The sequence below is a fragment of the Silene latifolia genome, chromosome 11 (assembly GCF_048544455.1).
Source record: "Silene latifolia isolate original U9 population chromosome 11, ASM4854445v1, whole genome shotgun sequence".
Taxonomy (NCBI): Eukaryota; Viridiplantae; Streptophyta; class Magnoliopsida; order Caryophyllales; family Caryophyllaceae; genus Silene; species Silene latifolia.
The window spans coordinates 202743307-202758294 of NC_133536.1; the positions used below are offsets into that span (position 1 = coordinate 202743307).

Consider the following 14988-nt stretch of genomic DNA (forward strand, 5'->3'; position numbering starts at 1 on the left):
TCGTGTATTTAATGAGACCATACAATTTTGTATCTAGTTAGTTGTAAACGTCATCCATTTAACTGCAGTAGCTAGTTATCACGTGAGGCGGTATTATATTTCGAGACAATTCCATGATGTAAGGAGTCAATTTTTTACAGAAATGGACCGTTTTACAGTGTAAAATCGTCTTATTTTATAATATATGAAGCTCGATCCACTATTTCTCTAATCATTTTCATACGTATTGTTAAGTTTTTACGCTTGTTGAATGCATAGTGTAAGGTGAATTTTTTCCTTCTTTGCTAAGAATTGATGAATCTTACAAGGGCAATAATAATGTCAAATCAAAAGCAAGATACCTCGTGAATATGTTGGTTTTTTTCGCTAAAAATTGGTGAATAATGCAAAGGCCCACTAAAATATTCGATTTAAATATTATTAGGCACGCCCACCATAATGTACCTATTATTCACATTCTCATTTTATTTCTTGGTTTAAAGAATTTACAGGAGCGATTTTAATATTAACGGAGTTTAAATCTTGGCTTGTGATATAAACTAATTGACATGTACATCAATTTTTGTTGAGTTGGTTTAATTTGTTTATCATCAATATACGGATTATTTATTATGCATGTACCCTTGCTTAGCAGCAGAATATATAATTGAGTGAGAAATGGATAGACTTAAGAGTAGGTCGGTATCTCACGACACCAAGTAAGTTGAATGTTTATCCTAAAACGCTAAACATTTGTTGTTGATGTAACGTTGCACATGATAATAAATCTTTAAAGATGACATAAAGCCAAAGACGTACCACATGCGTGCAACGTTCGAAAGAGTAAAAGATTGTATGTAGAAGACAAATGATAAAAAAAATACAAATATCGACGTGGAAAAGCAAAGTTGATTATGAGTTAGAGATATGGACGTATGAAATTTTGCCAATTACATCGTACTAATTACAAACATACAAACAAATTTATGGTTACAATGATTTTCAGTTCATTCTATTTAGGTCAAATTCACCAGGACTAAATTTGGACATTAATTCACATTTTAGGCGGACTATTTCATCTAAAATCTGTTAAACAAATAATAATCAGGGGCGGAACTAGGAATCAAACGTACCTTGGGCTAATAAATATAAAGACTATTTTATAGATAATTCGAGTGGCCGCACTTATAAGACTGGTTAAAATGTACGTATATATATATACTTCGCGAAAAGCCGAATTCAATTATATTTTTTTTTTTTGAGGAAAATACCCAAAAGAGTATTATTATAGTATTAATAACGAAATGTCAAACAGTACAACATTGTTAACAATCGGCACTAAAACATCTAACCACTACCAACAACTCTAGGCGTAATATGAGTTAAAGAATGTGCCACACAATTATTTAGTCGCCTAGTATGACAAATAACACACTGAAACTCATTACATAAAGCAAGAATATCATCAATAACTCAATTATATTTGATTACTGTTGGAGAAATGTATATAACAGAATTAGTTAGCACTCTAACAGAATTAGTTAGACTCTAACAGAATTAGTTAGACTCCCTAACAAACTCTTGTATATATAGACATGTAACTGACTCTCTTCATCATTCAATAAAATACCAAATTAATTTTGTTACAGTTGAGCTAAAAGCTCTAAGACTCCATTAATGGAGATTTATAGTTTTATCATGGTATCAGCTAGGTGAATTGATTCTGCGATTTCTTCACCATTTTTTGATCAATCAGCTTCAATTTCCTTCATTTGTTTACATTTTCTCTCTTTTCACATCACAAAAACACCAAAACACATCAATTTCTCTCATTTTTTCGATCAAATACCTCACTTTTTTTATTCTTTTCTTTGATTCAACATTCATTCTTCATCAATCATTCCGCTGTGCTCATTATTTTACGATCAACGATGCCTGCTGCGTCTGAATCCGTTTACAAAAATCCTTTACATCTCACTACTGGCGATCAATCACTCACACAGCTTGTTCCTCATGTTTTCGATGGCCAGAATTTCTTACACTGGTCCAGGAATATGCGCGTTGCACTCATTTCCAAGAATAAACTCGGTTTCATTAATGGCGGTTGTCCTGAACCTGCTGAAACCAGTAATACTCATGCTGACTGGATTCGGACAGATTACACTGTCATGAGATGGATTCAATTTTCTTTGAGTGAGAAGATTTCTCGCACTTTCAATTACGTCACTTCTTCGAAGCAGCTTTGGGAGGAGTTGAATGAACGTTATAATCAATCAAATGCACCTCATTTGTACAAGCTTCGCAAGGAGATGACACAGATTTCTCAAGGTAACGATTCTGTTGCCGAGTATTATGCTAAATTGAAGTCTGTTTGGGAGGACCTTCGGTCTGTGGATCCCTTACCTGACTGCACCTGCAATGTTATTGCTGCGTGTACCTGTCAATTACTGAAGCGGATTGTTGCACGAGATAATAAGAACAATCTGATTGATTTCCTCATGGGACTTGATAACAAGTATGATCAAATTCGTGGTCATATTCTTGCTTTGGATCCTTTACCTTCTGTAAATCAGGCTTTTGCAAAGGTGAATCAAGTTGAGATGCAAAAGCAGATTACAGAAGTTGATTCTAAGATTGAATCAGATGCAGTAGCTCTAGCTGCTACACATACTCCTGCTAAACACTTCCAGGCCTCCTCTTCAGGCACTTATGCTCCTATTCCTTCTCAGAATGCAGCAAGTCAGGATAACTCTAATGTTTGACGTAGGGATGGCAAGAAGCAGAAGGTCGTTTATTTTTGTGAGCGATGTCAAAAGTATGGTCACACACTCGCATATTGCTGGTTTGGCTCTCAAGGAAGAGGCAGGGGAAGGGGAAGGTCATCTGGACCTCCTCACATGTTTGATGGTGGACGAGGATATGCTGCTCATGTTGAAGAAGTTGAATATGAGTATGAGGATGATACACCTTGTGAGATTGTAGCATCTGATTCTCAGGCTTCGCATACTGCTGTCAATACTCCTGATCCAGCATTTGTTCAAGCTGTTGCTAAGGAGGTGTTCAGACTGCAAAAACAAAGTGCTAATGATACTCCTGTAGCTAATTTTGCAGGTATATCCCTAGCATCTACTGTTTTGCATAACACTCCTATATCTGATCATACATGGATTATAGATTCTGGTGCGTCTCATCATATGACCTATGATTTTGGTCAATTTCTGAATCATAGGCAATTGGACAAGTCTATTGCTATCACTTTACCAGATGGCCAAGTAAAGTTAGTCAAGTACATAGGAGACATTCAGTTAACTGATAAACTCAAGATTTATGATGTGTTTTATCTTCCTGATTTTAGGCATAATCTGCTATCATTAGGCAGACTATTATCTTCTCAAAATCTCCATGCTAATTTCACTTCCACTGGTTGCATAATTCAGGACCCTTCCACTGAGGAGGTGCTCTGTACTGCTTGGAGAAATGCTGGCATATACCAGTTGCATACAGGATCAAGACATCTAGATGTAGTCTCGAATAAATGTAATAATGCAGTTTTGTCTGCTGTTAAAAGTGACAGTGTACTGTTAATGCATAGTAGGCTAGGACACTCCTCTTTGAATGCCATTCAACATGTATTGCCTAGTTCTACTCATAATAAGAAGGATTTTCATTGTGAGACATGTGTGCTTGCTAAGCATCATAAATCTCCCTTTCCTATAAGTGCTACTGTTACTAAATTTCCTTTTGAGTTGTTGCATATGGATTTATGGGGGCCGTATAGACAAAAGTCTTTAGGAGGTCACTCTTATTTTTTCACCATTGTAGATGACTACACTAGAATTACTTGGACTATTTTGTTGAAAAACAAAACAACACTTGCAAACACTCTTCTTCATTTCATTGCTTATGTTAAGAATCAATTTGGCACTACCATCAAAACCATTAGAAGTGATAATGGCAGTGAAATATTTCAGTATGAGTACCATCAATTGTTATCTGCTAATGGTATAGTGCACCAAAAATCCATTCCTGGTAACCCACAACAGAATGGGAAGGTTGAAAGAAAGCATCGTCATTTGCTAGAAACTGCAAGAGCATTAAGGATACAAGGCCATTTACCAAAAAAATTTTGGGGAGAGCTCATCTTGGCTGCCACCCATTTAATAAATCTCATGCCTACGGCAATTTTACAGTGGAAGACACCATATGAGTCATTGTTTAGCAAGGTTCCAGATTATGCACATCTGAGAATCATAGGGTGCTTATGCTATGCATTTCATAAAAGTTCTGACAAATTGGATCACAGGGCACTTAGATGCATCATGTTGGGTTATCCCTTTGGTAAAAAAGGATACCGGCTATATGATCTGGACAATCACAAAATCATCCTCAGCAGGGATGTGATATTCAAGGAGGGTTTATTTGTAACACCCCCATTTATCTAAGGGCCTGAACTAGGACTCCTCAAATAAATGATGGTGTTACCATCTCGGAAACCCGAGGCAGTAGATAACAAAGGAAAGAAACACAGTACTTTATTATAATGTTTATAGTGAAATTACAACTGAAATTAAAACAAAGTCTTCAAATACGACCAAAAGATAAGTCTGATAAAACTACTAAAAAGACTAAGGTGGGCTAGGCACTAAGTCAGTCATCCAAGCTCTCTTCCCGGCCAGCTCCCATCAGTCTCTGAATACCTGTCAATCTGCTCCCCAATAATTGGATCATCACAGGCGTACACGAATACACGGGGTCAGCTGCGAAGCTGAGTAGGTAATACAATAAAATAACAATATAAAACACATGCTCCTCCATCACCACCATCGCCATCACAACTCGTACCCCGGACAACCCAGCCTTACCGATCCCCGGTAGACTATAGATATCGACCGTGGTCGATCTGCCAGCTCACAGCTCACCAGGGCAAGTCCTGCAGAACCCGCCTGGGCCTTATCACAACATCATCATCACCACCTCCACCAACTCCAACGTAATAATATATTAAAACAGTTCAACAACAGAACTTAACGGAATTAAATCAGACAATCATGTTATAACATGTAAATCACCGATTTAGTCAATTCAGTCACATAATACTATAATAAGTCCAGTGTATTCCCCTACCTCGAATAGCGGTAAAAAGCTAACTGCAGATCAGAAGTACTCCACCCGAAACTCGCCACCTAAACATATGCATAACATAATTAATTCAATTAACTATTCCCGTTCCCATACTCAAGAGTTACTATAAGTAGAAACTTTCCCAATTTAGAAGTTACTAAAAATATAAGTTACTCAAAATAGAAAGTTTCCTAAAATGGGAAGTTTCCCAAAATAGCAATTACCAAAAATAGCAGATTACTAAAAATAGTAACTTTCCCGAAATAAAATCCCGACTCAAAAGCTTAAATATATTATTCTGTCTCCGCTACTTAATATTAACTTAATAATTAAATCTAATAATGTAAATAATAGAAGTACACACATTCCCGACTTATTAAAATAAAAATCGTAACAAAAATGGCCCAAAACAAGAACCCAACCCGACTCCCAAACACCCCATTTTCAACCCGTCTCAACTCGCCCCAACAGCCACCAACCCTCACCGCCGACCACCAGGCCTGACACCAGGTCTGGCCTGGTCACCTCCCCCCACCACCAACGTGGTCGACCCACGCCGGTGGTCAGAGCCACCACCACCAACACCCCCTGCTTGCGCCCCTGCCGCCACAAAAGCCACAAACAGGCCCCTTTCCCAACTCGCCTGCCACCACGATACTCCCCTGCCACCTTACCAACCACCACTCTTGCCACCACCGTCGCACGGCGACTCTGACACACGTGGCACCACCAATTCGACCTCCCCCGAGTCCACGGTGGTGCCACCCCATTATCCCCTGTCTGAAATAAACAAAAAGCACCCAAACCAACCCGACACCTAAACGCCACCACTGCAACCACCAACAGCGACGACAACCACTCTACCCACCACCACCCGACTCGACTCATCACCCACAACACCTCCCACATCCCCACGACTGCTACAACAGTACCTAAAAGACGCATAACCCAAATCAAAACAGCGTGACAGAAATGAAAACAGGGATCCTTACCTGTGACGGCCGTCGACCTGTGCTTTTCCGGCCAGTACAACCACCCTCGACCACTAGCAACGACTTCCCTGGACTCACGGCAGACCCTACTCCCTCCACACTCACCGGCGTGCGCTCGTTGGCCGTGTAGAAGGCTTGAAACGTGAAAGGAAAAGGGGTTGATGTTGGTGATGTGAAAATGACGGTAGGGAGGGGGATAGGGTTTTAAAGTTGTATTAGGGTTTGATTTAGGGTTTTGGTGAGGTAAAATGGTAAATGGGTAAGTGGGTAATGAGTGGGTAAATGAGCTATGACACCTCGACCCAAAATGCCACTCAACTATAATCCCGACTCATCTTGCGAAATGAATTAATCAATTACTTTTACGCTTTTACCATTACCATAAAACAAGATTTAATTACCTTTACGCTACCATTAAATAATAATATCTCGCTCAGTCGATAATAAAATACGGGGTATTACAGTCTTCCCCCCTTAAAAAGAACTTCGTCCCGAAGTTCGCCCCCATACCAAACATGTCATCCGAATATTAAAGACATCTCGTATAACTAACACGGTCATACACACAACTAGACTACATAAACACGAAATGTTACATTATTTCCTTATCAACCTGGTTACCACTCTTCAGTGGCACCTGAGTTTATTGATAAACCAGTTCACCTGCAGCACTTTGCAGATGTTGGGTCTGCAGCACCTGATAAGACATTGTTCAATGATGTTACAAATTTCTCTGAATCTCACAGTTCACCAAATAACATTAGTTCTTCCATTCCAAATGATAATATTTCTTCAAATACAACAAATTCCCTCACAAACACATCTACCACTACATCACCAGTATCAAATCAAATTCTTTCTGAAACAAATATTCCCATTCCTTCTCCCATAATTCCCAATACTCCAACCTTACACAAAAAATCCCAACGGTCTAGACAAATCTCTAGCAAGTTACAAGGCTACATTTGTAAAGGATTGCCTCCTTCCATTCTGCAGACTACCACTTCTGATTCTTCTGCAACAACTACTGATATGAACCTAATTGCAGCAGCCATTGATCTCAGTGGTTATTCACCTGATTTTCAACAATCATTCCAGAATACTTTGCCACTGTTTGAACCTTCCACTTATGCTCAAGCAAAAGAAGATCCCCATTGGCAAGCAGCCATGCAAAGAGAACTCCTGGCACTTGAACAGAATGAGACATGGGTGCTCACCTCTTTACCTCATGGACAGAAAACAATTGGTGCAAAGTGGGTCTTCAAGATTAAATTCAATCCTGATGGTACTGTGGAACGCTATAAAGCAAGATTAGTAGCCAAAGGCTACAATCAGATTGAAGGCAAGGACTACAAGCACACATTCAGTCCAGTGGCTAAGTTAACAACTGTCAGAATCATCATTGCTCTAGCAGCAACACGTGGATGGCACTTACATCAACTTGATATTAACAATGCCTTCCTTCACGGCTTCTTGGAAGAAGAAGTATATATGCTTAAACCTGAAGGCTACACTACTGGTCACAAGGATAATGTGTGTCTTTTAAAAAGTTCCCGCTATGGCCTCAAGCAAGCATCACGTCAATGGAAGGCTGAATTATCCAAATTCCTGATCAAGCAAGGCTTCACTCAAGCAAAGTCTGATTACTCTTTGTTCATAAAAGCTGATCAGGAAGGGAGCTTAACTATTGTTGTGGTCTATGTGGATGATCTTCTAATAACTGGGAATAATGAATCCCAAATCTCATCCATCAAACAGTTACTTCATAAAGCCTATACCATCAAAGATCTTGGTTTCTTACGTTACTTCTTGGGGATTGAAGTTGCCAGGTCTTCTGCAGGAATCCTTATCAATCAACGCAAATATATCTTAGATATACTCAGAGACAGTAACATGGAGGGTTGTACTCCTGCTAAATTTCCTTTGCCAAGAGGTTTAAGGCTTACCACAGATGAGGGTGAAGTCCTGCAACAAGCTGAAGTCTATAGGAGAATTGTTGGACGTTTACTCTATCTGAACTTAACCAGGCCAGATGTATCTTACAGTGTACAACAACTCAGTCAGTTCCCTGTCCCAACCACGGCTACCTCATTTACAGGCAGCTCTCCATTTAATTCGTTACTTAAAGGGCACCATTAATCTAGGGCTCTTCTATCCTTCTACTGCTGATCTAACCATTACAAGTTACTGTGATGCTGACTGGGGGACCTGCGCTTACTCAGGACGTTCTTTAACTGGCTATTGTGTTTTTCTGGGTAACTCCCTCGTCTCCTGGAAAACGAAAAAACAAGCAACAGTGAGTAAGTCCTCTGCTGAATCAGAGTATCGCAGTATGAGCCAAACTTCAAGTGAATTGGTCTGGATCAATGAACAACTTACAGAGTTACATGTCTCTATTTCCTTACCTATCACTCTTCATTGTGACAACAAGGCTGCTCAGCATATTGCAGCAAACCCGGTCTTCCACGAACGTACCAAACACCTCAAGCTTGATTGTCATTACATACGGGAACGTATACAGGAAGGTCTCATCAAAACTGCTCACATTTCAAGTCAATCTCAGGTTGCTGATGTCTTCACAAATGCTTTGGGAGAACAACAGCATTTTCATTTTGTTTCCAAGTTGGGCCTTCTTGATTCCTCACCAAGTCCCACTTGAGGGGGGGGGGGGGGAGGTGTTGGAGAAATGTATATAACAGAATTAGTTAGCACTCTAACAGAATTAGTTAGACTCTAACAGAATTAGTTAGACTCCCTAACAAACTCTTGTATATATAGACATGTAACTGACTCTCTTCATCATTCAATAAAATACCAAATTAATTTTGTTTGTGTGTTGAGCTAAAAGCTCTAAGACTCCATTAATGGAGATTTATAGTTTTATCAATTACCCATTACAGTTATTTAATTAAATATAACTAGTTTAGATCCCGCGCAATGAATGCGCGGTATTTATAGAGTTACTAATATAGATCTCGTGCAATATATGCACTGTATTTATAGAGTTTTACTTTTTAGTGTATTATTTATAGAATTTAAATTGAAAATTCACTTATTTTTCATATTTTTCCTTAATGTATTTTGATTAGAGAAATAAATAAAAGTTTAAATCATAAGAAGTAATAAAATGAGTATTTTTTTGAATTTTTTTTGTTTTTTTTACCGAGAAATTAATGATGTTAATTTACAAATATTTACTAATATAATATATTTTTTAGCTGCAAATTTTTATCATAAAAATACTATGAATTTTAACAAATATTTACTAATACCATATTTTTTAGCCGCAACTTCTTATCATAAAAAGTCAATAAATTTTTATCAATAAAGTTCTTTAAAAAAAGAATTTCCTTATCCTAAAAAGACCGGAGATAAATTTGTGTAGAATTTGAAATATTAAATGTTATAAATATTTAAATACAAAAGATTATATCCATTATAACTTATTATGTCTACACATATAGTATATGCTAAAAATACAAGCACTATTCTAGGAAATATTTTTAGGCGGGAAAAGCTAGAGTTTCGCCTATTCATTTAGTAAATAGAGGATTTGACTCTTTTATTTGTAAAAAAATTGCAAAATTATTGAATCTTTCAAAAAATCTATATACTCTCTTATCTCTATTAGATGAGTCAAAATACGTAGTAACTTCTAACAAATTTAACAAATTTTCAGCATAATGAAGTCAATTAGTACAAAATCCAAATGAGTTGGGTAGTAGGAGAATTATATTTAAATTCAACTAGTTTTAATCCCGTGCAAAAATTGCACGAGGTTACTTATTAAATAATTGTTATTATTAAATTATGAATGAAGAAAATGTAGAAATATTGAATTTCAAATATACATAATTATAAGTAAGAATATCAATCGACAATATTGAATATAGTAAAGACAATAACATTAATACAGTCGTTATTACATGAGATGGTTTTACACGGTGAGACGATTTCGTTGTATATAAAAACAACTTACTTATTAGTATTAGACAGTGGCGGACCCAGGGGTGCGCACCCTTAATTGCGGGATTTTTTTTATAAAAGCAGTGAAAATCAAGTACCTATATTATTTTCGCCTATTATGTATCATTAGTGTCAAGTCGCTCAGTTGGTAGTGCAACTGTCACTTAGGCGTGAGGTTGCGTGTTCAATCCCTCTCAGCCTCCATTCCCCCTCCTTTTGTTCCCATGTTTTTTATTTGGTGTAAATCGCTGACTACAACTTTCCTTTGTTTTTTTTTTCAGAGGAAATTCAATTTCTTTTTTAATTTGGTGTAAATCCTCAATCTTCAAACTCTAACTTCTAAATTCCCTCTACCCATTTTTTTAAAATTAATTTAGATTGTTAGTTTCAAATTCTCTTTTATTGATTTGTATTATGAATTTTTTTTAACTATTGTTTTGATTGTTTGTGAATTTTCATTGTGAATTATGTATTATATAATATATAATATTACGTTTCATTTTTTAGATTAATAAAAGTAGAAAAATACAATAACTTAAAAGTTTTATTTTTAATCCATAAAAAAAACACACGCATAAAAACCCTCAATAGGTAGTACTCACAAGCTAGAGATAAAAAATACACCATTTTCATTAATTTAAAAAACTCAATAGTTTAAAAGACGATTTTTAACTTTTAGGATGATTTCAAATCCTTATCATTGGTAAAAAAAATTTGGCAAAATGTTTACTATGTAATGACAATGATGCAGTTGAATCATTTTTTTATGTTGTCCGAAGTTTTTCGTTTTTTCAAGTGTGCACTCCCATTTTTAAACTCTTGGGTCCGCCACTGGTATTAGATAAATAGTTTATTTGTAGAAATAAACCGTCTCACAGGGTGATCCGTCTTACTCTATAATTCGTGTCAATCTAAATAGGCTGAATAACAAACTGTTGGCTCAAAATCTAAATATGATTAAAATAGGCTTAAACAACCTCAAACTAACCCATTAAAATCCTAGTACATATCGCCAAAGCCCCCACCTTCACCTAATAGTAGTAAATCAGTAATACGAACCTAACATACTTCACACGCCTCTTTCTCCCTCGCTCTCTCTCATCAAACACACTGTCACCAGTCACCGTCATTATATCACTCCCTCAAACTCATTCTCTCACTTCTGTCTCAACTTTATCTCTCGTAAATCTCATGGATTCATAGTCCCTATAATTTCTCTCTATAATCCTCATTCTTTAAACAATATATCATCTCTTACTCGATAATGTTTACCTAATTGTCAATCTCTCTCATTATCAGCTATGTTGGCTGGTTTCATTTTTTGTTCATGTTTCTGTGATTTTTTTTATTCAATTTCTCATAGATCTGATGGTTATTTTTCTAAAAGTTGATTTTTTATTTTTTTATAAATTATAAAATTATTAGTGAATATCATAGATCTAATGAGTATTGTTTTTTTTAAATAAAATTACTGAATATAAGTAAGTATGTGTTTTTAAATAATATTCTTTTTACTTTATTTCGTTTATTTAAAACTTATTTTCGTTAATTTTAAAAAATCCCATATTTTGAATGTAATCTTCCCCTTTTTTGAAGTTTCTTTATTTTATTTTTTTTGACAAAACAATAGAGTATTTCTAAGAACGGAAATCAAATCTATTAAATTTAAATGACTTGGATATTTTACAAGAATATTTATCAATTAAATTCCTAAATCTTATTTTTTATATAAGTTTTTTATGGTTTAATGGCATATTTTTCCTATACTGAATTACAGGATTTTTAAAGAGAATTTTTTGAAATAAATTGTTAAATTTAGTTTTCGGATTTTTTTGAAGATTTTAAAATAATTTTTTCAAAAAAACACAAGTAATTTTTAGATGTTAAATATTTGTTATCACTTTCTTGAGATCATTTAAAAGAATTAGATTATATTAATTCAAATTAGATTAGCTTAGATTATACGGAGTATTAATACATTGATTTTATTATAAAAATAACGTGCAAAATAAACTCAAAATCGTTTTCTTCGGAGTAATTTTTCAGATTTGAATTGGGTGGAGGAGATGAGAGGAGAAAGGGTAATTAAATGCTGTATAAAACATGGTGGGTCCTATATTGGCCAAATTTCTAAAAAATTTCAGCCAATGAGAAGCCTTGAAAGAACCTAACTTTTATACTAGGTAGATGGGCCCACAAAATCTTTAGTAATAAGAGTAACAAAGAAAAGATGCCCAAAATAAAAAGTGGAAAAAAGCTACCACGAGGATTTGAACCCATAATCTCTCATTCAAAAGCCAACAATTTAACCGCTGGACTATATCTGCATCAATGCATTTTAGTTGTAGTAATTTTTATTTGATAAAAACACTCGGGCTATAGCCCAAGTAGCGGACCTCTGGTTCCGCCCCTGACAATAATCTTGTATTGTTGTTATTAATGAGAGGAGTGTATATGATGATTGAATGAATGTATTATTTATCGTTTATATTATCAATCATCGTCTAACATAGGCAAAAAGTTCATTAATTCGTTAGTTCAATATTATTTTTTGTTAATTCATCGGTAATTAATACGATAATTCATATCTAATTTCGATAATGTTGTTCGGCATTCCAAAACCGCTTCCCTTTTCCGTGTTACCCGTGTTGTTATCATCGTAACCATAACCGCTTCCCTTGCCTTGATCATAACTATCATACTCATTGTAATATCGATAATGTTGTTCGGCATTCCAATCATTTTCGAATTACTTTCCGTCGTAATTGTACGAATTTTCATTACTATACGATTCACACATGTATCGGAAAAATGGGTTATGGTCACCCATTTCCGACTTATCGAAAAAAAAGGAAAGAATATTTTTTAGAGAGAGAAGGGCAAATTTCACAAGTTGAAATGAAATTAGGGGCGACGTTTAGTAAAATAGGGGCGACGTTTAGCAATTTTGATTTTGTTAAGCAAGTTGTGTGATGACTTTGAACTTAGTAGGCTAATACCAAAGCCAACAAGACTCATATAATAATCTTATTATTATATGGCAATTAGTTCTTGTTGATAAAATTAAAGCTACTACAACACATCTCTTAAAAAAAAGCAAAAAACAAAGTAGAAACTAGCACGCGTCTTTTAAATTAATTCATTATATTTAAAGATGTAGAATAATGTGATCCGTTTAACCTCAAATCGGTTTCAATTTACCAAATATTTGAATTTTGTCGATTTCGTGGGTTTGAGTCAGGTTAACTCTTACGCGCACTAGCTCACCCTCCATGAACTTTCAAAGTACTTGTTGGAATAATATCTGATCCGGGCTGACAAACTCACTGCCAGCTCATCAATGTTTGTTAGCTTCTTGTAATATAAATAGAAAAGTCAAACCTTGTAATTATTATTCAATTCATTCAATATATATACCAACTTTTATTTACACTGTTTCTTACTCTAAATTTTTTCCTCCATTTTACTAAAGCTTCGATCGTTCATCAATGGCGGCACATATGTTCTACTTCCATGAATTCCTTCATGGTATCAGAGCAGGTTAATTCCTGTCTCTGCATATCGCTCGTCTTTTCAATCGATTCTTGTTAAAAGTTCAATTTTTTTTCCTTTTCCCCCAAATTTTAGGGTTTCCACTTCGAAAAACACAAAATACAAATTTTCTCTCGATTTCTCTTCAATTCACAATGGCGATTGATTCCGCTGCAACTCCAACTGAAGATCCGCTGCTGCAAGTTACTAATTCAGATCTCCTCGTCACTATACTCGTCGCGAATGTGTTCGAAGGTACTGGTTTCAACGGATGGAAGCGAGGTATGGAAATCGCACTTTCTGCGAAGAATAAACTCGATTTTGTTGACGGTTCCATTTCTAGGCCTGCTACTTCCTCCGAAAACTTCAAGCTTTGGAAGCGCTGTAACGATACGGTATTTTCTTGGATCCTACACTCTTTATCTTCTGACATTGCTCAATCTGTCCTTTATTCAAGTTCTGCTAAGATTGCTTGGGATGAATTAGAGAATAGATTCGGTCAAAGTAATGGCGCTCAATTGTATGGGATACAAAAGAAGTTGACCGACTCTAGTCAAGGAAATGACAGTATCTCATCTTATTTCACTAAAATGAAGCTAATTTGGGATGAAATTGATGCTATGGGACTCAATTCTGGTTGTACTTGTGAGTGTACATGCGGCGCTGCTGCTAAGCGTGAGAAATTTCAACAAGATCAGCGTGTTGTACAGTTTCTGATGGGCTTGAATATGTCTTACAAAGTTGTGAGAGGCACTATTCTTCTTTAGAACCATCTGCCTTCCCTGTCCACAGTTTATAACAATTTGTTGCAGGAAGAAAGGCAGCGGGAAATACAGAATGTGCAATATCAAGAATCTGTTCCTTCAGATCTTTTATCGAGGGATTGCTCAAAAAATTCAATTAGGGAACTTTTAGACAGTTTCTTAACGCGTTTTTGAGTTCCAGATAACTTACCTCTTCATCGTCATCTTCGTCCGATTCTCCAAGAAAGCAATAATTTGAATGAGAGTTAGTGCTTTCATCGCCGCTGTCGGAGATTAGGTCAAGACTAACGCTGCTGAGACAAAGGTTGGCTACTTCGTCATCTTCGAATCCTTCATCATATTCTGAGTCAAGATCTCCCCAACATGAAGCCATCATTACATGTTTGAATTCTTTCTTTGTCTTCTCGCGTTTTTCCTTGTCCTTAATTTTCTCCCATGTTGGACAATCCTTGATCATGTGATCAGATTATCCACACTTGAAGCAACCTCTATTTGCAAATGATGACTTTGATTCAGTTACTTTCTTGTTGGACGACTTGTTGTTGTTGTAAGATGATTTTGCTTGTTTGTTTCGAAAGATCCTATTTTTAAAACAGCGTGCAAACAAGACGGTTTCATCTTCTATGTCGGAGTTA

The 14988-nt window shown here is 36.0% G+C and overlaps 1 protein-coding gene across 1 annotated transcript; it reads left to right on the forward strand.

Moving 5' to 3' along the window:
- Positions 1 to 13744: 13744 nt before the first annotated feature.
- On the forward strand, positions 13745 to 14356 carry LOC141614694 (uncharacterized). Its single transcript, XM_074433438.1, has one exon. It carries the CDS (start codon positions 13745 to 13747, stop codon positions 14354 to 14356), a length of 612 nt encoding a protein of 203 aa, XP_074289539.1.
- The last annotated feature ends 632 nt before the right edge of the window (positions 14357 to 14988 follow it).